The sequence below is a fragment of the Peromyscus maniculatus genome, chromosome 5, assembly GCF_049852395.1.
Source record: "Peromyscus maniculatus bairdii isolate BWxNUB_F1_BW_parent chromosome 5, HU_Pman_BW_mat_3.1, whole genome shotgun sequence".
Taxonomy (NCBI): Eukaryota; Metazoa; Chordata; class Mammalia; order Rodentia; family Cricetidae; genus Peromyscus; species Peromyscus maniculatus.
In genome coordinates this window covers 20,653,893-20,680,109 of record NC_134856.1, presented here as the reverse complement: position 1 = coordinate 20,680,109, position 26,217 = coordinate 20,653,893, and the positions used below count along the sequence as shown (strand labels likewise).

The window sequence follows — 26,217 nt, the reverse complement described above, 5'->3', positions numbered from 1 at the left end:
CTGTCCAGACCAGGCTGGGTGCCTCATCTCTAGCAGTTTGTTCAAGTCCCAATCCCCACAAGGCCGACCAGAACTGTTTTCCACTCCAGCTTCCAGCCAAGCTAGGCCCTTACAGGACCCAGCCCTAAAGAGTGTGTGATATCCTAGAATCCCATCTACGCTTTCCACTCCTTAGGAATCACTGCTGTCTACTGGAAAAGTTGAATCCTTTGCTCACACTCATTAGCGAAGCCTTACAGCTAAAGTCCTCAGCCAAAAGAGCCCTGAGTGGAATAGGGGTGGGACAGACCCAGGCCTTCCCTGGGCTCCAATTCCTCAGTACAAAACTCCACAGCCTCAGTTTGTAGATGGCCGAGGCCCCGCCCCCTTCCGCACTGATTGGCTGGCTCATGTTCTGGGGGCGGGGCGTTTGAGGGTACTTAGGCTGGGGAAACCTCTGCAGAAGCAGTTACCTGAACTATGGGCATCCTACTATTTGCCTCTGGTGTCTATGCTGGTGGCGGGAGTGCTGGGTGGCTCTGGATGGGCTCCTGCACCCTCAGTTCGCCTGTCCTGCCTATTTCCTTTCTCTTTTGGTTGTTATTGGTCACACCTGGCGCTTGGGCCGCAGGCTACGAGGTGAGCTGGGGCCTGAGAGCGGAAATGTACTTGGGCTAGAGTTGAAGCAGAGGTGTGGGTGGCACTGATCTATAGGTGACTGCTGCTGATCTGATGGTGTGGTCTAAGTGCATGCATTGGGTCTCTGGAAAGGCCTGGCGTGTGTCTGAGAACAGGGCTGTGTGTGATTGTATCCACTTCCTGTGACTCCAGCTGGCGTGCTAGGACTTTGCATGCACTTAAATGTGGTTAATCGGTGACGGATGAGCAGTCACTTGAGACAGGGCTCTAAGCTTTGCACAGGTTGTGCTTGCTATGGTTCCACTTGCATGGACTCGCTTTTTGGCGACAGTGCATTCCCCAAAGCCCTGCTTGGGGCAGCTCTGCTGGAAAGCCTGCCTTGCAAATTCTGAGTTATGTGAGCTGGGCCGCTCATCCCCAGCTTCATCTCCCTTCAAGTTGCCTGGGGTCCCAGTTTGGCCTCTCAGCTTCCTGGCTCTGGGTTCAAGTCACCTCTCTGCACCATGCCTCGGTGTGGTGTCCCAGTCTGTCAACTAGAGCTAATATTGCCCCACATCTCAGGCTGGTTGCCTGATGTCTGGAATGCTTACTCTCCCCAGCTACTACTAAAGTTGTTACTTTATGAAGTCTGCTCTATGGGGTTTGTGCAAAGTGAGAACTGTGTCTATGAGCACAATACTCTGTGTGTCCTCCCCGAGGCAGCCTGGGACAGATTATGTTCTTTGACCTCTCTGTCACTCCAGACTCAAGACTCGTGCTTGTACCACCTCCCTGCCTGCTTTGTAATGGTGGCCGTCAAGCCTACGGTCTTGAACATGCTAGGCAACGAGTCTACCCCAGAGCCCCCAACCTGCTGGCTTCTCAACTCTCGGTACTGACAGGGAATGTGTATGTTCTGGGGTTTCTGTGCAGACATGTCCCACGGTGAAGCCAGGCATGCTCAACGTGCACCTGTTGCCTCATACACATGATGATGTGGGCTGGCTGAAGACAGTGGACCAGTACTATTATGGCAGTGAGTAGAGAGTGGGGGGTCCTTCTAAGTTTTGCAGGGACCTGGACATTGGCATGAGAATAATGAGTCATCTGGACTCTTGTATCAAGGTATGTCTCCTAGTGGTCCCTCACTGCCTGACCTTCATGTCCACAGTCCTAAATGATATTCAGCATGCGTCTGTTCAGAACATTCTAGACTCGGTAATCTCCTCTCTACGGGAGGATCCCACCCGACGCTTCATCTACGTGGAGATGGCTTTCTTTTCCCGTTGGTGGAAGCAGCAGACAAATGCAAAACGGGATATCGTACGGAATCTGGTGCGCCAGGGTGAGCATACCCCAAGAAGTGAAAGGAGGATGCTCAGTCCAGCTTGATCCCTGAGATTATTCATTTATTTATATATTACTATTATTTATTGGGACAGTGTCTTATTACATAGCCCTTCCTGGCCTGCAACTTGATGTGACCATGAGGCTGGCCTTGAACTTGTAGAAATTCTCCTGCCTCCCTAATGCTGGAATGAAAGGCCTGGGCAACCAGGCATCTCTGGGATTTTTGTCATATCACAGTGTGTTCACACTGTACCTATAGATCTACCTGCTTAGAATCTCTCTTCATGTGGAGACCTGTGTCTCACAAGGCCCCATCTACAGTGGCTTCCCAGGAAGCCAGTCATGCAGATCTAAGCATACTGGCTTGGAAACTCCCCTCCTCTCCAGCTTCAGTAACAGTGTGGTCTGTTTTCCTAGCCTTGCCCATGATGGCCCTGTTCCTAACAGATACTCTTTCCCCTTGCATTCCTTGCACAGGGCGTCTGGAGTTTGTCAACGGTGGCTGGGTGATGAATGATGAGGGAGCCACCCACTATGGTGCTATTGTGGACCAGATGACACTTGGGCTACGCTTCCTGCAAGACACGTTCGGTAGCAATGGCCGTCCACGTGTAGCCTGGCATATTGACCCTTTCGGCCACTCTCGAGAACAGGCCTCTCTGTTTGCCCAGGTGCCAGACACCCTATTTTCTTTTGGACCTGCCCCTTAGCTTAACTCCAACTGTTCGTTTAGCTGCTCAAACCCTGCCCTTCTCTAGCAATTTTGGGAACTAGACCCCACCTGGCTTGCAGAGACCCCACCTCTTGGGTGAATTTGACTCCTGTGAGTTGAGTTCAAGCCCTGGTCTGTGTCCTAGGGCACCACAGGTTTAAACTGCTTTGCCTCTCTCTCTCCAGCTGGTTTGGTCCCTTCCCTTGACCCGGCTGTATTAGAATTTGGACTCCACCAGCCTGCTAGGGTTGAGGCTACCACTGAACATGGCCAGTGTCGCTACCCTGCTTTAAAACCAGCTTCATGTCTGTGCTGACCTATCCCCACCTCAGACTGCAGAATGGAAAAGCCTCCTTTTTGCTTTGACATAACCAGGGAGGTGGGAGGGGGGTTGTCTTTAAAGCTGCCTCTTCTTTGCTGACCCTTCTCAAGCTTAGAAGTACACATCCAAGCTTTGTGGGACCCATGCCCGTAATATCAGCACTTGGGGGCTGGTACAGGAGGACAGTGAGCTTGAGGTCAGCATGGTCTCAGACTGAGACCCTGTCTCAAAGAAAATCTAGCTTTATTAATTTAAATAATTAGTTTTATTATTTAATATATATGGGTGTTTTGACATGCCATGTATAATTTTATACACACACACACATACACACACACACATACACACACACACACACACACACACACACACGAGTGTTTTGCCTGCATGTATGTCTGTGCACCATGCATGTGCAGTGTCTACAGAGGAGGGTTGTAGGGTTGTAGGATCTCCTGGAACTGGAGTAATGGATGGTTGTGAGCCGCCATATAGATGCTGGGTATTGAACCCTGGTCTTCTGGAAGAGCAGATAGAACTCTTAACCACTGAGTCATCTTTCCAGCCCTGGCAAAACCTAGTTTTAGTTGAACACTTCCTCTGTGCTCTTTCCCAACAGGGCAAGAAGGACTGCACTCATTCACTCCATCCCTTCTTCTGCACTCCAGATGGGTTTTGATGGCTTCTTCCTTGGGCGCATTGACTATCAAGATAAACTTCTTCGGAAGAAGGAACTGAAGATGGAGGAGGTGTGGAGGGCCAGTGCCAGCTTGAAGCCCCCAATTGCTGACCTCTTTACTGGTGAGGAGGTGGGAGGGTAGGGAAGTCACACAAGACCTCAAGCTAGAAGGGTCCAGGTGTGATTTTGTGATAAGCTGTGATTACCCTAGAATTTTTATTGATTTTTTTTTGAACTGGGCTCTGTGTGTTCTTTTTGTACTAGCCATTTCTAATTCAGAACTCTATTCTGGGTGGGACATGGCAGGCTCTGACCCCAGGGCAGATCTGGGTACTGAGTCCAATTTGGTTTACAGGTGTGCTCCCCCATACTTACGATCCTCCGGAGAACCTGTGCTGGGATGTGCTATGTGGCAACTCTCCCATAATGGAGGATCTCCGAAGTCCTCAGTACAATGCAGATACTTGGGTCAGTTACTTCCTGCAGCTGGCCTCTTTACAGGTAACACAGATATCTAGACCATGGGTCATAGCATGCAGGCACAGGCACCTAACCTTTCCCAAAGTCAGGAGAATGCCTTCAAGGGAGTTCCCTTTGGGATTTATTCTTCATTAGAAGGATACACAAGGAGCTGGCGAGATAGCTCAGTACTTAAGAGCACTTGCTGCTCAATTATGAGGACCAGAGTTCAGATCCCAGCACCCACATTATAAGCCAGTCATCCTGACTGCAAATTCCTGTATGGGAGTTGTTTGGAGCCCCAGCTTCAAGGGGTGTAGAGACAGAAGGATCACTGGGGCTTCTGAATTTCAGCCTAGCAAAGAAAATGCAAGTTCCAGGTTCAGGGAGAGACTCTGCCTCAAAGGAGTAGATGGAGAATGGTAGGGGGACATCTGACACTCTCTTCTGATTTGTGCAGGTGGGTGGAGGCAAATGCATCCCTCACAAACATGTGTAAACACACACACACACACACACACACACACACACACACACACCTTATTTAAAAAAGAAAACCAGCTGTGGGCCAGCTGTGGTGGTGCACACCTTAATCCAGTACTGGGGGTAGGCAGAGGCAGTCAGATCTCTGTGAGCTCGAAGCCTAGGACTACACGGGGAGACCCTGTCTCCAAACAAAACAAGTAAATGAACCAAAGAAGTGGACCAGTGAGATGGCTCAGTGGATAAAGGTGCTTGCTGCCAAGCTTGACCCCGAGTTCATTTCCAGAATCCACTTGGTGGAAGTGACTCCTGTCCATTGTCCTTCAGTCTCCAAGCTGGTGCTGTAACATGCACACCATTGCATGTGTCCCCTCCCTCCTTAAATAAACATAAATAACGAATTCTCTGCAGGTGCTTTTCTTGAGGAGACTTCTACCAGGGTCCATAACAGACGCTACAAGCAGCTAGGATGCTAATCTGTGGGATCTCAAATGAATCTAAGCACACGGAGCTCTTTAGTCCATTTACTTTATTACTGTAAATCAATTCTGTCTCTTTGCTGTTCTCATACTTAGCTCCTCTCTGTCCCTTCTTCTGCTGTTCTCTCATTGTTCTATCTTAGTTCTTCTTCCTTTGTTCTTCCCCAAGCATGCATGCATGCATACATACATACATACCCATTTATTAACAACTTGTTAGTAAAAACTACAGTGCAAACTCTCAGGGACAAGTATTCTGATAAGAGTCACACTTGGCAAAGACTTGGTCAGCTTAATTGGTGACTGACAGCAGCTGTGGGTTGTAAAGTTCTGGCTATCTCTTAAAGGGAGAGCCACAGTGTTACCAGGGAAGAAATTAAACCAACAAGAGATTTAAGGAAAAGGCAAAGAATATGTGATTAATAATATCTGGACATGACTAGTAAGTTAACAGCCTTTTTTTGTTAGTCACCTGAATCTCAGGACCTATACATAATTAGTTCACTGAACCTAAAATCTTGCATTAAAAACTGGTGTAGAAATAAATACAAAGTGTTAATTGTTTTTTGAATCAGAGTGGGGAGGTGCCGGTGGAGGAAGCTTAGGGTAACACAGGTGCTATTGATCTCTTGAAGGACTAAGATATACCAAGGCCAGACACCTGCACTATCACTTCTGGTTGACTACAATTCTTCTGAAGGGTTTTGATCTAACAAGGTCAGGCACTTGCAATTCCACCCTGTGAAAGTTCTACGAGGACACTGTGTCTGGCCAACTTTGCATTGTCAATGGCTAAGCATGGAGAACAAGACCTTTAAGTGTCTACAGTCCACATGGAACAATAGACCTAGTTATGAAGCGTATTTAGTATGTCCCTAATCATAAAAATTGTACAGTTAAATAAGAAACCATTTTCTAGACTATCCACAATTATGTGTGCTCATAAGATTGAGATGCAATCATGAGATTACATGTACACATTACATGGAGATGCATGGTAAATGGGGAGATATCATAGATGTTATTGTACAATAAGTTTACAACAAGAAACAGCCAATTCATTCAAAAGGCAGTAATTCCATAACACAGTGTGTGATGATTTCCTCCAACAGAACCCTTGGTTGTGATAGGTTGACCTTCTGAACACTACTTGTCACCTGCTGTATACTCCCATGGTCTTTTGCTACCAGCAGCTCTCAATATATGAAGAAGGAGAAGGAGGAGGATGCATGAGAGAGTATGGCTCAGTGCCCTGTAGCCTCATCTGAGTAGTGGACCCTAGAGTCCCTCAGCAACTACTGGCTGTTTTTGTTGTTATTTTCAGATACAGTCTCCTATAGCCCAAGCTGGCCTTGAACTTGCTGTGTAGGTGAGGATGGCTTTGAGCTTCTGATCCTCCTGCCACATTTCCTGAGTGCTGAGAACATAGATGTGCACCACCATGTCTGATTTCTGCAGTGCTGGAGATTAAACACTCTAGTCAAACACTCTACAGACTGAGCCACATCCCCAGCCCCTCACTGGTTATTTTTGTGTTTCCCTCTGCTTCTACATGCCACAGTCCCCATGTATTCTGGAGTGTGGGTTTTGTTTTGTTTTGGTACTGGGGATCCAACCTGGGGTCTTGAGCATGTTCTTCTAGTACTTTCACATTGAACTGCACCCCTGAGACCCCAGGTTTTCTTTTGCACACTTAGGTATAGGGACAGTCCAGGACACTCTGGCCTGAGGATTGCTTTCTCATCTATAGCAACAGTATTACCGAACCAACCACACTGTGATGACCATGGGTTCAGACTTCCATTATGAGGATGCCAACATGTGGTTCAAGAACATGGACAAGCTTATCCGCCTGGTCAATGAGCAGGTCAGTGTGCCTCTGTGTGTGTGTGTTAATCAGCTTTCTTTCACTGCAGTCAAATGCCTGAAATTGTCAAGTGATAAAGGAAAAAGAGCCAGGCATAGGGGTACACTCCAGTACTAGAACTGAGGGTTGCTTTGAGTTGGAGGCCAGCCTGGGACACACACACACACAAACACACACACACACACACACACACACACACACACACACACACACAAACAAACACATACATACACACACACATATACACACACACATACACACACATACACACACACATACACACACACACACACACATACATACACACACACATACACACATACACACACACATATACACACACACACACATACACACACACACACACACACACACACACACACACACACACACACACGAGACCCTGTTTCAGAAACAAAATCATACACAAAACTAAAATAGAAAAAGTTATTTTAGTTTTAGTTTTCCTTTTTCTTTTTCTTTGAGACAAGTTTTTCAGCGTAGCCCTGGCTGTACTGGAACTCACTCTGTAGACCAGGCCGGCCTCAAACTCATAGTTATCTGCCTGCATCTGGCTCTTGAGTGCTGGGACTAAAGGCGTGCACTACCACGCCCAACATAGTTTTAGTTTTCTTCTTTTTTTAAAATTTTTAAAAAATGTACATGCATTGATTTTTGACCTGCATGTCTTTGTGAGGGAGTCTGATCCACTGGAACTTGAGTTACAGATAGTTGTGAGCTGCCATGTGGGTGCTGGGAATTGAACCCAAGTCCTCTGGAAGTGCTCTTAACCACTGGGCAATCTCTCCAGCTCCCTAGTTTTAGTTTTCTAAAATTGTGTGCAGGTGCACATGACCATGTTTGTTCTTGGAAGCCAGGGGAAGATGTTTAGTGTCCTGCTTTATTGGTCTCTGTCTCATCCCCTGGGAATTGAACCTGGAGCCAGGCTGGCAGTCAGCCAACCTGCACTGTACTTGTATCTGGCCCCTCTAGTGCTGGAGTACAGGCTCATAGGTGGCTCTTCCTAGTTTTGTCTGTGAGGTCTGCAGATTGAACTCGGGCCATCACACTTATATGCAGGCGTTCTTACCTGCTGAGTCATTTCACAGCCACTTTAGGTTTTTTGAGACAAACTTTCCTGTAGATTTGGTTGGGCCTCAAACTAATTGTATAGCTGAGGATAACCTTGAACTAATCTTCCTGCCTCTACCTGTCAAGTGCTGGGATTAAAGGTGCATGCCACCATGATCAGCCTTGTTATTTCTGCTTCTCTGTTCCTAGTTTTTCTTTTCTCCTCTTCCTGTCCACCCCAGCCCGCTTCTCTTCTACATGGTCCTTTTCCCATTCCTCCTGTTTCTTCTTTTAAGAAAGTTTAGTTATTTTATGTGTATGGTATGTTGTGTGCATATGTATCTGTGTCCCTTGTACATGTCTGGTACAGAGGCCAGAAGAGGCCATTGGATTCCCTGAACTGGAGTTCCAGATAATTGTAAGCTGCCATGTGCTGTTGGGAATTGGATTTGGGTTCTCTGGAACAGCAGCTGGTGGCCTTAACCACTGAGCCACTTCTTCTTCTCTGTCAAGAGACAGAAAAAAAGTCTCACTGTATATCCCTGGTTGGTCTTGAAGTCACAGAGATCCACCTGCCTGTACCCTTGAGTGCTGGAGTTAAAGTCCCACCACCACCACCACCTCCTCCTCCTCTTCCTCCTCTTCCTCCTCTTCCTCTTCATCCTCTTCATCCTATTCGTCCTCCTCTTGTTCTGTTGGATTCATGTATGAGTTTCATATATGCTTGGCAAGGGCTTCACACTCCATCTCCCTCTTCCAGTTTTAAAGACCCTTGTGATTATTCTGGGTGTCCCAGGTAATCTCTAGTTTAAGGTCTGCTGACAGAAATTCCAATTTCCTTAAAATTAAAAAAAATATATATCATTTTATAGTCAGGCATGGTGGCATATGCTTTTCTTCTTAGCACTTGGGAGCAGAGACAAGTGGATCTGTCTTTTGGTAGTCTGACAATGCTAAAAAAATAATTTTTACTCTATAATGGCATACTTAATTTTTCCATAATTAATTAATTAATTAATTGTTTTTGAGACAGGATCTCCTGCAGCCCAGGCTGGCCTCTGCTTGCTGTGTAGCTGAGAATGACTTTGAACTTTTGCTAGGCCTGTCCCTCTGGAGGGTTAGGGTTACAGGTGTCCTGGGTGTTAAACTTGGCTTTGTAGGAGCTAGGCAAGCACCGTACCAACTGAGCTACACATGCCCAGCCTCTCCCTGTTGGAATTATTTAAAAAGTTTTGTAAACCAGCTAGGTGCAGCTGTCCATGGTTGTTGTCCCAGCTACCAGGGAGGCTGAGGCAGGAGGGTCACTTGAACTAAAAAATTCAAGGTCAGCCAGGGCAGCTGGATAACATGGGGAGATTGCCTCAAACAAAACAAATGAAAAAGAGAAAAATTGTGTAAAATTATAGGATTATCCCTGAAATCTTTTAAGAATGATGGACAGTGTTTGGTCTTGGCCAAGACATAAGCCCACATTTGACTACTGTTTTGTACTCAGAAAGGTGTTTAGGGGCTGGAGAGATGGCTCAGAGGCTAAGAGCATTGGCTGCCCTTCCAGAGGACCCATATGGTGGCTCACAGCCATCTGCAATTCCAGTCACAGGAACTTCAGACTTTCAAGGGCACCAGGCATGCAGGTGGCATCTGAACACACATGCAGTCACAACATATAAACATTAAATAAAGAAATAAAAAGAACAACAACTGTGGGAGCTCATTTTCAGGTTCCTGGTGGCTTTACCCAGCAGGACCGCATAGAGGATGTTTAGGACCACGGGCCTGAGTGCAGGTGTCTGAGATGGTCTGCACTTGGCTGTGCTGGGGGCGGGTGTCTTTTGCTCCACCCCTTGGTATCTCTATAAATACCCTGGGGCAGAGACAGTCAGGGCCCATTGGAATAGGTTCCAGGCCCTCTCAAGTCTATCCTTTATTTTCTACCTGTTTATCTCCACAATCTAAATCCTTCTATCTAATATTTCCCTCTGCTCTCACTCAAGAAGACTCTGGGGAGCTATGGGGTTGGTGGGTAAAGGCCCCGCAAACAACAACAACAAAAAAAATGTAGAGAACTCAACCTATTGGATGCCTGTGGGCCCCGGGAAGGTACAGAACCTGAGGCTCACACATGCCTTTCCCCCAGCAGCAGGCAGAGGGGAGCAAGGTCCATGTTCTCTACTCCACCCCTACGTGTTACCTCTGGGAGCTGAACAAGGCCAATCTAACCTGGTATTTGGGGCAGGGGACTGGGGAGCTTGGGGTGGGGTTGGCGTGCTCCATGGGCTGTGACTGCTCTCAATGCCCTTGTGCAGGTCTGTGAAGGAGGATGACTTCTTTCCTTATGCTGACGGCCCCCACATGTTCTGGACGGGCTATTTTTCTAGCAGACCGGCCCTCAAACGCTATGAGCGCCTCAGCTACAACTTCCTGCAGGTGAGTGAGCATGTGGGGATCCAGGAGGCCCAGAGAAGCTGCTGCCTAATATAGCCCTTTCTCCTCAGGTGTGCAACCAGCTGGAGGCACTGGCCGGTCCCGCAGCCAACGTGGGACCCTATGGCACAGGAGACAGTGTACCCCTTAGTGAGTGTCATCTGTGGACCGTGGAATTGAATGGGGTGAGAGAGAAGGGTTGAAGCTAGAAACCAAAACCATCGCTAGGGCACTTTACATTTGGTGGTACTGGGGATCGAACCCTGGACCTCTTGAACGCCAGACAGCACTGTTTCACCGAGCGCTGAGCTACATCTCTAGACTTTGAGATTCTTTCTTTTAAATTTATTTTTATGTGTTTCTCCTGCATGTGTATTAGTGTACCACATGCATATCTGGTGACTTGGAGGCCAGAAGGAGTGTCGCATTCCCTAGAGCTGAAGTCATAGACAGCTTCTATAGACATATAGACACATGTGATATTGGGAGTCAAACCCCGGTCCTTTGAAAGGTCAGCCAGTGCTCTTAGCCAGCGGGCCATCGATGACTCCAGCCTTCCAGACCATTCTTAAATCTCCTAAGAACCCTGTACACCTGCACCCGACCTTTTGTGTGTGCGTACTTGGTGGTGGGGCTGACTTCTGTGGGAGATGGCATCTGACTGATGTTCTGTTGGCAGAGGAGGCGATGGCTGTGCTCCAGCACCACGATGCGGTCACTGGTACTGCACGGCAGAACGTTGTAAATGACTATGCACGGCAGCTGGCAGCAGGCTGGAGACCCTGCGAGGTGTGAGGGGCAGGACCTTGAAGGAACCTGGGTGATGGGCTGGCCCCAGAGTACTCTTAGAGGTGGGGTTTTGGGAGGAGGAGGGGGCCGTGCTTGGGAGAGAAGGGGTGGAGCTTACAGGAAATGGGGCTGGGGCTAGGCAGGAGAGACTGGGTCTTGGTAAGGGCAGGACCAGGCTTCCTGGGGTGCAGACCTTGGGTGCAGGTCTTTTGGTGATCCTCACCAGGTTTTGGTGAGCAATGCTCTGGCGCGGCTCAGCTACTACAAACAGAACTTCTCATTCTGCCGCGAGCTCAACATCAGCATCTGCCCAGTCAGCCAGAACTCGGAGCAAGTGAGTAGGGCTGGGAGGCAGGTGGGACAGAGGGAGCTCCAGAAGGTGAAGCCTGTAGTGAAGGGGATGGAGCGGTTGCATAAGTTATGTTTGGAGGGCCATTTTGGAGACAGGGAAACTGGGACAGGATAGTTCATCACAAGGGGCATGGCTTGTCCTGCAAGGCCAGGACTGTGTGGGAAGATACTCCGCTAGATGGGTTCGGAGGCCTGTTGTGACTCTGCCCTTCCTGCCATAGTTCCAGGTAACTGTTTACAACCCCCTGGGCCGGAAGGTGCATCAGATGGTCCGACTGCCAGTCAGTGAAGGCATGTTCTTTGTGAAGGACCCTAATGGAAAGACTGTGCCCAGTAATGTGAGCCTGCACAATGAACCCCCCCTCTTCCTAATGCATTTCCCCCAGATCTTGTAATATCTCCGTGAGTTTCTTCCTCTTCTGTGTCTCTCACCTCTGTCTTAATATATGAGGAACATCTCCCTCCCACAAGTGACAGCCCTTCTAAAAATCCCCCTTGGAATTTGCCCTCCCTTTCTGACCCCCTCCTCTTTCTTCCTTCCAACAGGCTTTCACTGTATAGCCCAGGCTAGCCTCCAACTTGTGATCTTCCTGCCTTAACCTCTTAGATGTTAGGATTGAGGGTTTGAGTCACCTCACTGTTTCCCCAGCAGATTTTCTGTTTATGGACAGCCTCTTCACTCCAGGAGGTCTCCTTTCCTGAACCTCTCAGCCCCTTCCTGTCTCTCTCTGCTTCCTATTTCCTCCCAGACTCCTAGTCTCTCTTTGTATATACCTCCACCCTCCTCCCCTTCTCTCTTCCCTCCTTCCTCTTCTCCCTTTCCTTCCTATTCTTCTGCAGTGAACTAGGTATAGAATGTGCTAGGCAAATGCTCTTCTTCCTCTCCCTGTCACACCTAGGCTTCTTCTTCTGTCTATTCCTTACCCTCTGAGGTTGATGCTTGCACCCATGACTGGCTTTAGAAGTGTCTTCTTGACTCTTGACTAGCATCCTCTCTCACTCAAGGTGGTGATGCTTCCCAGTTCCTACATTAAGAAGTACCGATGGGAGCTGGTGTTCTCAGCCTCAGTGCCTGCCCTGGGCTTCAGCATCTACTCTGTGGTCAAGGTGACTGTCCATAACCCCCAGGCCCAGAGCCTTCAGGCCAGCCCCAGGAAACCCAGGTCCTATGTCTTGGCCATTGAAAATGAGGTGAGACTCTATTTGAATCTCCTTCCTTGCCTCTGTGACAAATTTCAAGAGTTATAAAAACTGCTTGGATTCTGGGTCCTTGGGTTCTGGGTCAGTCTTGGTTTACACTAGTCTCTCCTGATTGTGTGTTCTTTAGTGAGGAAAGTGACCTTTGGGCCTCACTTTCCTTTCTGGAGCAGTTGTGCAAACCTAGTGTAACCATGAGATTAATAGAGCTATGTCAGGGCCCATGGCAGGTAGGTGTTCAGGGGACATGGAAGGTGATGTGTGATATTTTGTTTGTGTTCTGACAAATAAAGCTTGCCTGGAGATCAGAGGGCAGAGCTAGCCACTAGTTAACCATAGGGGCCAGGCAGTGATGGCACACACTTATCCCAGCACTCTGGAGGAGGAAGCAGGAAGATCAGGAGTTCAAGGGCACCCTGGGCTACACAAGGTTGAATCAGTCTAAAGAGAAACAGAGCCAGGCAGCGGTGGTGCAAGTTTTTAATCCCAGCACTAGAGGGGTGGAGACAGGAATATAAGGTGGGTGGAGACAGGATCTTGCCCCCATTCAGTCTGAGGATTTGCAGAGGTAAGAAGTTTGTGGTGGTTGGCTGCTCTGCTTCTCTGATATTTCAGCTTTCACCCTCAATATGTGACTCCAGGTTTTTATTATAAGACTAATTAGGATCGTGCTTCAGGAAGGCTTCTTTGATAAGGAGACAGCTGAAGGCTCAGACTGTACCTCAGTGACAGACACTTGCCTAGCATCTGTGAAGCCCTGGCTCCATCCCCAGCACCTCAGAAACAGTTATAAATGAAGAGCTAGTATCTTAGAGTCTTTACTGCTGAGATGAAATACCATGCTCAAAACCAGTTGGGAGGAAAGGGTTTATTTTGCTTACACTTCCAGGTAACAGTCCATCAGTGAAGGAAGTCAGGACAGGAACCCTGGAGGCAGGAGCTGATGCAGACACCATGGAGGAGTGGTGCTTACTGGCTTGCTCCTCATGGCTTGCTCAGCTTGCTTTATTATAGCATCTAGGACCGCAAGCCCAGAAGTGTCTCCACCTACCATGGGCTGGGCCTAGTCCCATCATTCACTAATTTAGAAAATGTTCTACAGGCTTGCTGTTATATCTTATAGAGTTATTTTCTCAGTTGAGGTTCCCCCTTCTCAGATGACCCAAGCTTGTTGTCAGGGTGACATAAAACTGCCCAGCACAGCTGGAGCAATGGTTCACCAGGGTAAGAGCGTGCACTGTTCTTGCGGAGAACCCAAGTTGTCCCCAGCACCCAAGTCTAGCAGCTCATAACCAACTGCCTGGAAGTCCAGGTCTAGGGGGACACAGTGCCTCTGGCCTTGTAGGCACCTGCTGTCATGTCCACACACCCATCTATACACATAATTAAAAAAATAATCATAATTACTGTAACTTCAGGTCTAGGGGGACACAGTGCCTCTGGCCTTGTAGGCACCTGCAACCATGTCCACACACCCACCTATACACATAATTAAATAAAATAATCATAATTACTGTAATTTCAGGTCTAGGGGGACACAGTGCCTCTGGCCTTGTAGGCACCTGCAACCATGTCCACACACCCACCTATACACATAATTAAAAAAATAATCATAATTACTGTAACTTCAGGTCTAGGGGGACACAGTGCCTCTGGCCTTGTAGGCACCTGCAACCATGTCCACACACCCATCTATACACATAATTAAAAAAATAATCATAATTACTGTAACTTCAGGTCTAGGGGGACACAATTCCTCTGGCCTTGCAGGCACCTGCAATCATGTTCATATACCCACCTATATACATAATTAAAATAATAATAATTAATCTTTAAAAAAATGTCCTGGGCAGGTGTAGTGGTTAATGCCTTTAATCTTAGCACTTGAGAGGCAGAGGCAGGATCCTCAGGATCCACAGTGGATCTCTGTGAGTTCAAGGTCAATCTGGTCTACAGAGTGAGTTACAGGACAACCAGAGCCACATAGTGAGACCCTGTCCCCAAACCAAAACCAACCAACCAAACAAAAGAAAAAAACCCAACCCAACCCCCCCAACCCCAAAAACCTAAAACACAGGTAAGTGGAATAAAGAAAAGCAGATTGTCCCCAGACCTGGCATATTTGCTTTGTGGGCTCCTTCTTTCATAAAATATACTAAAAGTTGTATCAGGATGGTGTGGACCTTGATGTGGTTCTGTGTGTCTGTAGTCCTGATACTTTGTGGGCACAGTTAGGATTGGTGGGGCTTGCTGGCCAGCCAGTGTTGTTGAGTTTGTGAACTCCAGATTTAGTGAGAAGCTCTGTCTCAAAAAACCAAGTGAACAGCCTAGTCTACGTAGTGAGTTGAGGCTAGCCAGAGGCACATAGTGAAAAACCTCGTTCAAACAAAAATAAAAGGGGCTGGAGAGATGGCTCAGTGGTTGAGAGCACCAGCTGCTCTTCCAGAGGTCCTGGGTTCAGTTCTCAGCACCCACCTGACAGCTCACAACTGTCTGTAATTCCAGTTCCAGGGGATCTGACACCCCCACAACAGTGCATATAAAATAAAAATAAATAGATCATTGAAAAAGATTAAAAAAATAAAAATTATGGTAGAGAACCATTGACACCCAGCCAGCTTCAGCCCCTTGCCTTCATATGAATGCATCATATGCATCACATGAATGTATACACACAAACATGTACACAGGCAGACATAGCACACAAAAAGTCATGATGATGCTTCTGTGAAGATAAGTAATGTCCATGCAAGTCTCATGACATGTTCATTGTTACTATCAACTTTTCTTTAGATTTTAAAGGAAATGGAAACATTCTTCAATTTTTGGGGACAGGGTTTCATAGAGCCCAGACGGGCCTTGAACTTGATACATAGCTCAAAATAACATTGTACTCCTAATCTTCCGCCTCCACTTCCTGAGTGCTGGATTATAGGCATGTAGCACTGTCATGTATATGGTGCCCAGGGCAAGCACTCTGCCAACTGAGCTATGATCACTATTACAATATAGAAATATTTCTGTGAGCCACTGAAAGAAAGCCTTATGGGTTCTGGCATTGGGCTCATGGGTCAGATGATATACTGGTCAAGCTCTGGAGGTGAGGACTGGGGTCAATTTCGAATACAATAGTTGGCTCTGCTGCTGTGGGATGTACAGACTGGATCAGTATAGAATTGAGGGTCTCTGCAAAGGGCTGAGTTAGTCCTAGAGGACCATGGTGTGTAGAGAAGTGGCCAGAGGTTAAAGTTGACGGGAGCAGTGGCTACAATAGTGCTTGCTTATTGGATCAGGCACAACAGTGGGCAAGATGAAGGAAGTGATTCCAGGGAGGGCTGGAGCTTTCACTGCCGAGGAGAACCTTGTTCACATGTGTGCTCCATTTCCCCACCCAGTACATCCGGGCTACATTTGACTCTGAAACGGGGTTGTTGATGAAGATTGAAAACATGGAACAGAATATCTCACTCCCTGTGAGCCAAGGCTTCTTTTGGTGAGGAAGGCCTGCTATGTCAGGGCTGGTTGGTGCACAGAGCTGGGGCGGGTGAGAGCTGAGGCCCCTCCTTGATGCTCATTTTCTCTGGTCCCAGGTACAAAGCCAGCACTGGTGATGAGAAGAGCGCTCAGGCCTCTGGTGCCTACATCTTCAGACCCAGCCATCTTGAGCCACTGCCTGTAAGCCGCTGGGCTCGGATCCATCAGGTGAAGGTCTGTAGCCAGAAACTATGAGTGGGTTTGGGGGTAGGGGTGGGAATGTGGAATCTGGGAACAGGATGTGCCACATGTAGGGTGTTGTGGGAACTATTTCATCTTATTTTTTTTAAATATTTGTGTGTGTGTGTGTGTGTGTGTGTGTGTGTGTGTGTGTGTGTGTGTGTGTGTGTTTCTGTGTGCACATGTTTGGAGGTTAGAGGACAATTTCTGGGAGTTTACTACATGGGTCCCTAGAATAGAATGTGGTTCATTGGCTTGGAAGCAAGCATCTGTACCTGCTGAACCATCTCTCTGCTCCCCAAGGAAGGTTTTCCTGTGTAGCCCAGCCTGGCCTCAAAGCTCTTGATCTTGCCTCAGCCTCTGGCATGCTAGGATTGCAGAAGTGTGTCACGATGCCTGGCTTTACTTCTTTACATATGGAGTAGTGGCCCAGGCTTCACTGCTGATGGAGAAAACCTGCATCTATAAAGATCTCTGTCAACATGTTCACGTCCATCCCTCACTTTGGAAATTGGAGGTGAAGGGGGTGGCAACATATAATTGCTTAGAGTTCACCAAGGTCTATAAAGTGAGTTTATGTCTTGGAATTTAGTTTAGATTACATGCATATGAGTAAAGGCCTGAGTTCTAGCTCCATACCACCATGGACAGGGAGGGGCTGTGATAAGAGCACAAGGGCGGCTGAGTCAGGAGGGTCTCAGGTTCAAGGCCAGGCTAGGCTATGTAATGGGACTTTCTCTCTCTCTCTCTACACACACACACACACACACACACACACACAGACACACACACACACACACACACACACACACACACACACACACTTGCAACAAAAACATGCTTGCAACAAAAGCATTTGTATGTAGGTATATATTTGATAATTCACCCTTAATTTTTCTTGAGAGTCTCAAGTGGCCCCTAATGATTTTCTGATGTTTCCTTCTGGGGTGGGAAAGGAGTAGATGCAGACTTCTTAGGCTCATATTTGATGTGATTCCCCTTTAAGCAAATGTCTACATACCTATATTAAAATATGGTTTAGAGGCCAGGTGGTGGTGGCACATACCTTTAATCCCAGCGCTGGGGAGGCAGAGGCAGGCAGGTCTTCAAATTCGAGGACAGCCTGGTCTCTAAAGTGAGCCCATGATATCAAGGGATACACAGAGAAACCCTGTCTCAAAAACAAACAAACAAAAAAGATTCTTTCCTTCTGGGCCATGCATGGTGGTACATGCGTTTGATCCCAGCACTGAGAGGCAGAGGTAGGTGGATCTCTGTGAGTTTGAGGTCAGCCTGGTATGCATAGTGAGGCCCTATCTCAAAACAACAACAACAACAACGATAGAAACATTCTTCTTACAGAATGTCTGGCTGGACATCCAGGGAGGTGGAGGTCTCACATTTGCCAACATTTCTTCTGTCTGGTTCTTGTCCCTCTTTAATGTTCAACTTCCCCTCATGGTCCAAACAGACACTCAGGCTCCTGCCAACACGTCTGTATTTGAGCCAGAGAGAGGGAAAGGGTCATTCACTGTTCGTACTACCTTGATCAACATTTTCCATGGGGCAGATTGTGGCCACACAGGTCCTGATAGCACAAAGACGACTAGACATGCAAAGCTGGAATCCTGTTCTAAGGAGGGAAGATGGGGCAATAGTGGATAGCAAGTATATGTGGATTCAGTCAAGGGCTGTGTGGCCTGTTGGGCATGGTAACACATCTGTAATTCCAGCACTGGGGAGATAGAGGCAGCAGGATCGGGTTCAGGGCCAGTTTTCAGTTTTGACTCCTGCAGAGTTTGAGGTTAGCCTGAAGTACTTGAGACTATGTCAGAATGAAAAAAAAAGAGGTGAGGTGGCCATGGTCAGGCTCTGGATTCCATCAGCAAGGGGTAGAGGTGGGGGAGTGGGGGTGGGAGGGTGGAGCTGGTGAGAAGGTTCAGAGGGTAAAGGTGCTTTCCACCAAGCCTACCTGTGTTCAATCCCTGAAACCCACATGGTGGAAAGGGAGAACCAGTTCCTTTAAGTTATGCTTTGATCTCCTCATGTATCTTCCACACAATAAAACCAAAGAAGCAGTGAGAACATCATACTGAGTTAGTCTGTGAGATGGATGTTAGTGGGATATCCCTTTTGGGGATTCTTAGTGATTTGAACGTGGCTCACACCAGCCCTCCAATGTGCCTGTAGACAGCCTTGGTGCAGGAGGTACACCAGAATTTTTCAGCCTGGTGTTCTCAAGTGGTTCGCCTGTACCCAGGACAGCGCCACTTGGAGCTGGAGTGGACGGTGGGACCAATCCCAGTGAGGTAAGTGGCATATTTTCTGGAGTGGGGAGCAGACACAGTGGTGTGTAGGAGACTCACAAGGGTCCTTTTCCATTGAGCACAGAGATAACTCGGGGAAGGAGGTCATCAGCCGCTTTAACACCCCGATGAAAACGAATGGACAGTTCTACACGGACAGCAACGGCAGGGAAATCCTGAAGAGGAGGTGGGGAAGGGGGAGGTGGGGGCGTCTGTGGTGTGCTGGATTTCAGGGCCATGGGGATTTGGTGATGATATGAGGGTGGGATGATGAAGAGGAAGCAGGACTCCAAATCTGACCATATTACACCTTTCCTAGGCGTAATCATCGACCCACTTGGAGATTAAGTCGAACTGAACCGGTGGCTGGAAATTACTATCCTGTCAACACTCGAATCTACATCTCGGTACCTTTCCTGCCACTGCCTCAGACTAGGAAGCACCTCCCAGATACCTGGGGCTGGGTGGGCTCCCACCAGCGACCCACACGTTCAGTCACCCTTACACCTAGGATGGGCACATGCAGCTGACCGTGGTGACCGACCGCTCCCAGGGGGGCAGCAGCCTGAAGGATGGCTCACTGGAGCTCATGGTGAGAGGGGAGCCCCATCCAAGCTGGGTTTCCTCCATAAGGCCCACCCAGACCCAGCCAAGCTTGGAGGCTGTTGTTGGTACCCATGTCCTGCCTGTGGCCTTGGTTCCATCCTCTTCCCTCTCCTCCCTTTCTTGTGCTGGGATTACAGGCCTGCATCACCATGCCTGGCTTTGGAATTGTATTTCTAAGTTCCACTTTCCCTCCTCTTACCCAGTTCCTGCTCAGGCCTTGACTTGTCCTGTGATGATCCTCTTGTTAAGCACTTACATTCTTTGTCCTGGACTCTTGTTAGTTGGGCCTCACTTCTGCTGGGGTGCCCTACCAGCAGACTCCGATCTTGGTCTTTCGTTTCTGTTGGAACTCCTGCAAGCCTGTACCCAGTTTCTGATTGGGATCACTTGCTATTTCCTCACTCTTTCCTGGCCACTCCTCACAGGTGCACAGAAGGCTTTTGGCAGATGATGAGCGCGGACTAGCAGAGCCCCTCATGGACTCAGAGACCGGGAAAATTGTGAGAGGGCGCCACCTTGTGCTTTTGAGTTCTGTTAGTGATGCAGCTGAAAGGCACCGACTGCTGGTGGAGAAAGAGGTCCTGGCCCCTCAGGTGGTGCTGGCTCAGGGTGATGGCAGTCCCTATTACTCACAGGCAGCGCCAAGGATGCAGGTGAGGGACAGCGAGAAGAGCAGAAAGGCAGATCCTGAATGACGCCTTCTAAGCCCCTCTTTTCAGGACTGAGTTCACCCTCAGTTTAAGTCTGTCCCCTTAGGAGTGAACTCCTCCCTGTTGTGAGCAATGTGCTTCAGTATTGAGTTCGGCCTCATCAATGCCCCTTCCCATTCAGCTTCGTTTCCTGCACGTCAGTGCTGATTGCCAGCCAGGCTCCGACCAATGCCCTCAGCCTTAGCCCCTCTTTCTGCAGTTCTCTGGACTTCGCCAGGACCTACCTCCCCAGGTACATGTGCTTACACTGGCCCGCTGGGGGCCAAAGATGGTGCTGCTGCGCTTGGAGCACCAGTTCGCTGTGACAGAAGATTCACGCGGCAACCTGAGCTCCCCTGTAACCTTGAACTTGCAGGTGAGGAGGGTTGAACTGAGGAGATGGGATGAGAGAGAGACGGGCAAAAACTGGGTTTGGGGGCTCACCTGGGCCCATCTATTCCCTGCAGAACCTGTTCCAGGCCTTCATTATCACCCACCTGATGGAGACCACATTGGCAGCCAACCAGCCCCTGTCCAGGGCTTCCAGGCTGAAGTGGATAACAGATACTGGTGAAGACCTGGCAGGATTCCTGCCTGGGGCTGGCAGCTGAGGGTGGAGTGTGAGGGTTGTTGGCTAGGAGCCAATGTAGAGCTTGAGGACAGGGCCTTAAGAGTGAGCAGTTCAGCAAACCAGCAATGCGCCTGGAGTTTGGAGCATGGAATTTTAACCCCAGGATGTGTTGAGCTCCATCAGTGTCTAATTCTAGGATGGTGTCTGTCACCTTTGGGATATGAACACTATGGAGTTGGAGGATTTGGGGAATCTTGAGGGTGTTCAGGCATAGGGAAGTGGTTTAAAGGTCCGGATGTGAGGCCCTGGGGCAGAGGTGAGAGGTGGGTGTGTATGGCTGTGTCCAGGCCTGAGTTCTCTTCTGCTGATCACAGGTCCCACCTCCTACCCTGCTCCCTCCAAGTTGGATCCTACCTCAGTCACACTGCAGCCTATGGAAATACGTACCTTCGTGGCCAGGGTTCAATGGCAAGAATTCAGCTAGGCCTGCCAAAAGGAGGGGCAGACCTCTCCCCTTCTCTTGCTGTGACCACTCACAAACACCATTAAAAGGCTTCTACTAAGACTCAGGTCACCCAGTGACTGTGCATTATTTTTGAGGAGGGATGTAGAGTGTCAGATCTAGGGAGGTCAGCTGACCCTCGCTCAGCCCTGACCCCAGGCCCTCCCCATTGGAATCGCCACACCAGCATGTTCTCTCCCTATCTCACTCATCATTTTTTCCCTCTCCTCCCACTCGATCCTTTGTCCACACAGGCCCCCACACAGCTGTCTCAACAAGCACTGAGGATAGACCTGTGCAGGACACAGCATCAGAAAACCAGCTGTACCCTGGGTCTTTCTAATCTGGCCTTTGGGTCAGATCTAGGCAGGGAATCTGGAAGGTTCTGGAGGAGGAGGTGGGACAGAAGCAGGTGCCAGTCTTAGGCTTCTCACTGGTAGGGCAGCCATCACTCCTCCCCCATGAGAGTCTTCCTCTTCTCAACTTGTGGAACCCCTAGCTAATCCTTCTGAGGCAGAGCCTAGTGCTCTCTGGGATTTTAGTGTGTTCTGCTGTCTGTTAAGCAGATGTTGGGGCTGGAGAAATGGCCCTGATTAAAAGCACAGACTGTTCTTCCAGAGGATTTGAGGTCAGCTTCCAGCACCCACATCAGGTGGCTCACCAACCGTAACACCAGCTGTAGAGGGACCCAGTGCCTCTGGCCTTCGCTGTCCATGGTCATCTCCACTCCTACTCATGTGCACACACCCACTCATGAAATGGGAAGAAAATTTTTAAAGGCATTTTCTTTTTTAATTAAAAATTTTCCATATATCCCAACCATAGTTTCCCCTCCTTCTACTCCTGCTATTAATGCCATCCCCATCCCTTCTCCTCCAATCCATTCCTCCATTTTCCTTCAGAAAAGAGCAGGCCTCCCAGGCATATCCACATGGCATGACAAGTTACAAGAAGACTAGTCACAACCTTCACATCAAGGCTGGGTGAGGCAACCCAGTAGGAAGAAAAGGGTCCCAAGGACAGGTGAAAGAGTGAGAGACACCCCACTCCCACTGTTAGGGGTCCCACAAAACACCAAGCTAACACCACAACATATATGCAAAGGACTAGCACAGAGATGTTGTAGCTGGTGTGTGATCCGTACCTAGGAGACTGAAGCAGGAGGTTCTAGTTCTAGGTCACGGTTAGTGAGACCCTCTCTTTCTCAAGCAAACAAATATATAAATAAAAATAACGACTTGGTGTTGTAGCTCACCTGTAATTCCAACATGAGGGAGGTTGAGTAGGATCACTGTATTAGGGTGTATAACTCAATACAGTGTTCTCTGGAGGAACAGAACTTACAGAAATTACAGAATGAATGAATGAATGAAAATATATATATATATATATATGATTTAGTTAGGTGGGAAAGATGCATGCCTTTAATCCCAGCACTTGGGAGGGAGAGGTAGGTGATCTCTGAGTTTTAGGCCAGCCTGGGCTATAGAGCAAGTTTCAGGTCAGCCAGGGCTACACAGAAAAACCTTGTCTTGAAAAACAAAATCAGCAGAAAAAAAGCAGTGGTTCTCAACTTTTTTTAATGTTGCAACCCTTTAATGCAGTTCCTCATGTTGTGATCCCAACCATAAAATTATTTTCATTGCTATTTCATAACTGTAATTTTGCTACTATTATGAACCATTGTTGGGTCTCTATTTTTCTCATGGTCCATTGTCCACCAGTCTGCAAGGACAGAGGGAGCAGAGGTGTCATGCAGGGCTTTGTGTGGCTTGTGAGTATGACGGAGTCAGCTTCAGTGAGACAGCTCACTTATTTCAGGGTGAGGGAAATGTGTAGGATGGGGACAGCAGCTGGGACATCACCTGATTTGTGTTTGGCAGCAGGGTCCTGCCATACAGCTGGAGCACAACACCTAGTTATCGTATGGGGGGCAGGGGGAGAGCATTTGCAGGGAACTGTGTGAGAGGTCACACTTAAGTCAGGCGCCCAGGCCTGGAGACACTATCCAAATGATGCAGAGAGGGAGTCCTGCTGCAAAGGGAGGCCTCCATATTACACCGAGCTCAGCTATCCGGACACAGTAAACTGCAACCTTAAATGCAGGGCACTCCAACAAACTGTAATATAAATATCGGATATGCAGGATATCTGATGTGACCCCTGTGAAAAGGTTGTTCAGCCCCCCAAAGGGGTCATGACCCACAGGTTGACAACCACTGCCTCAAAGGCTTGTGGAGGGTGGGGCATCCAAGTCCCTCTGTAGCCCAGCAATTTGCAGTCACCAACCAAAAGTGGGCTTGACAGGGATCTAATGGGTTAGGGAGGAGGAGCTTGTGGGGTGCTGTTTCTGCGTGTGCCTTTTGGATAGGATCCCCAAATCTAGGAAGGCCACCAGGACACAGGCCTACACAGGGGCTGTTCCTTATCTTTCTGATGACAAGGACTGGACCTGGGTGGACAGGAAGGCCAGGGGTTGGTAGATCCATGTTGGCCTTGTAATGTTTCCAACACTGACATTGGCAGTTTAATACTGAAGGAAGCACCATGGATTCTGCTGTGGGCCATGCCACAAAACATGCCTCCATTTTTCTAAGTCTCTTGAAGGAATAGGCCAGATCTGCTAGGAGGCCCAAGTAGGGCTCCCTGTACTTAAACATCAGATCAGGCCTGACATCCCTAGGGGAGACATGGGATAAACAATGTCCACTCCTTCTTCATAGGGTTTCTATGACAAATCAAAGTTCTATTCCACCAAAGTTCATCCTGAGGAATTGTAACAGGCTCTGAGACCTCCGCACACCTGACTCTGCGATGGAAGAGTCAGGGCCTTACCATTCAGGCCGCAAACTCAGAATGTAGCCAGCACCATCTAATCCATCGCAGTCCATAGCTCTGGGAACATTCTAAATGGACTAACCTTGCTTTTTGGCTCCTGTACTTCTGCTTCTGGCTAACTGTTCTTGCTAGCTGAAGTGTGTCCACCCAGGATGTGGTTTTAAAAGGTCACCTGAGAAAGGCTCGGAGCTACAAAGGGATCCTAAACACTCAGTGTAGTCACGGACTGGCTGATAGTGTAGGTTTTTGATTGGCTTAAACCCATATCCAAGCAGTCTTCTCTGCTGGATACCCCACAACACTGTATCTTAGAGAAGCATTAATTTAGACTTGTTTGTGCATTAGACTATTTCCTCTTTCATTTCTGTTCATTGCTCAGGGCTGGGAAGTTTCTGGGAACTTAAGGCAGGGTAGCTTAGATCTTCAGAGAATCACTGTACTTCTGAGCTGCTTCCAAACAACACATATTTAAACATGCATTTGGATAAAACATGGAAACAATATGTTTTGGCAGACCCAAATAGTGCAACCTGCATCCAGCTATCCTTTAGGTAGGTAAAAAGTAACATTTTGGGGCTGGAGAGATGGCTCAGTGGTTAAGTGCACCGACTGCTCTTCCAGAAGTCCTGAGTTCAATTCCCAGCAACCACATGGTGGCTCATAACCACCTGTAATGAGATCTGGTGCCCTCTTCTGGCCTGCAGGGACACATGCAGGCAGAATACTGTATACATAATAAATTAATAAATCTTTAAAGAAAAAAAGTACCATTTTGTGTATTACTTCATTGATGGCCACAGTAGTTTGATGGTGAATGTATCCGTCAATATGAAATATAACATTTAGCAATGCTTTCCTCCAAAAGAACAAAGGATTCCCTTCCTATGGCTGCAGAAGGAAGTGATTCCCAATCAGGTAAGGGCCGTTTTTCCAGAGCCTTTCATCTCCCTTTCCTTTCTGTGACGGTGGGAAAAATATTAAATAAAAGACAAGCAGATCACTCTTCATACTGGTTAGCAGGACAGAAGTTAGACAACTGCAGTGTTGATGACTACAGTGAATACAAATGTCCACACTGGGGAAGGTGGGTTGGTTTCACCAGTCCCCCTAGCTGAGCTTCATGCAGGTATTCCTCTAGAAAGAGACAAAGAAAACAAAATATCCCAATAGGCTTGGGGGAAAGGGAAGTTAGAACAAACCTACTCCAACAGATTAACAAAACACAACAAGGGAACAGAAAGAATATGATACAACCATCACCCATAACCAGCTGCCATAAAAGAGAATCTAAAACTCCAGAGTTAGCTGAATGTTTGAGGAAGAACTCAGTTTTGAGTTTTGCTTTTGAAAAGAACCAATGATTATCTAGAAAAGACAAATGTAAGAATTAAGGAAATGTACCCAAGATCTTGAGAAGACAGTCTCCAAAGTGAATTCATATTACTGTAAATTGGAGGCGAAAGTGCAAACTACAGAGGAAAAACTGCAGCTGAGGGCCATGTCAGGGTCTGTGGCCCTACTGCAGCCAAGCTCTGTGCTGACGTCTGATGCTCCTGTTACCATAGAAAGCCCTGCAGACACCTGAGACCGAGGACCATGTTGGTGTCTCAGAGCCATACTGCCACTGGGGCAGTGGTGACATCTAGATGCAGCTGTTGTTGAGAACCATGTTGGGTTCATGGTCCTACCTTGCCTGGGGTCTGTGCTGAAGTCCGGGTCATGTATCGCCACCAAAGGTCAGATAGAGGCCCAGGGCTGGGGCTGCAACCTGAGGCCTTGGTGGTGCAACTGATGGCCATATGTCCACCAGAACCATTCCCACCTGAGTGGCTATTCCTTCCACCCATAGCCAGGATGTCATCAGGGCTCAAGCTGCTGCCAATGGCCATGTCTGGATGTCATGGTCCAGCTGCAGCTGGGGTCTGTGTTGATGTCTGTGGCCTGTGTCACCTCAGGAGGCCTTAGGAACCATTGGAGATAAAATTAGAGTGACATGCTGAACTGGCCCCACCCTTCACTGCTCTGGGAATGCTGGCCTTGCCTCTTGCTGGACACTACAGCAAGAGAGCTGGCCCCTCCCCTCACCACAGGGAGGGTGAACTGACCCTGAGGGCAGGCATGTAGGGGAGCTGCCTCCACCACCTCATCTGAAAAGGATGGCCCCAGTGGCCCAGACTGACACAGCCGGGCTTTGGGTTGACCCACCCTAGCATC

At 48.2% G+C, this 26,217-nt stretch overlaps 1 protein-coding gene across 1 annotated transcript; it reads left to right on the top strand.

Moving 5' to 3' along the window:
• The first annotated feature begins 433 nt into the window (after nt 1–433).
• Nucleotides 434–21,232, top strand: LOC143273267 (lysosomal alpha-mannosidase-like). The gene is made up of 24 exons (XM_076571832.1): nt 434–618; nt 1,531–1,633; nt 1,769–1,942; nt 2,425–2,618; nt 3,647–3,779; nt 4,013–4,158; nt 6,829–6,945; nt 10,157–10,239; nt 10,323–10,443; nt 10,512–10,590; nt 11,120–11,229; nt 11,456–11,563; nt 11,802–11,918; nt 12,586–12,771; nt 16,173–16,270; nt 16,368–16,485; nt 18,682–18,800; nt 18,883–18,984; nt 19,117–19,204; nt 19,309–19,389; nt 19,829–20,056; nt 20,313–20,468; nt 20,560–20,662; nt 21,038–21,232. The coding sequence occupies exons 1-24, from the start codon at nt 460–462 to the stop codon at nt 21,145–21,147; spliced, it is 3,033 nt and encodes a 1,010-aa protein (XP_076427947.1). The 5' UTR covers nt 434–459; the 3' UTR covers nt 21,148–21,232.
• Nucleotides 21,233–26,217: the final 4,985 nt, after the last annotated feature.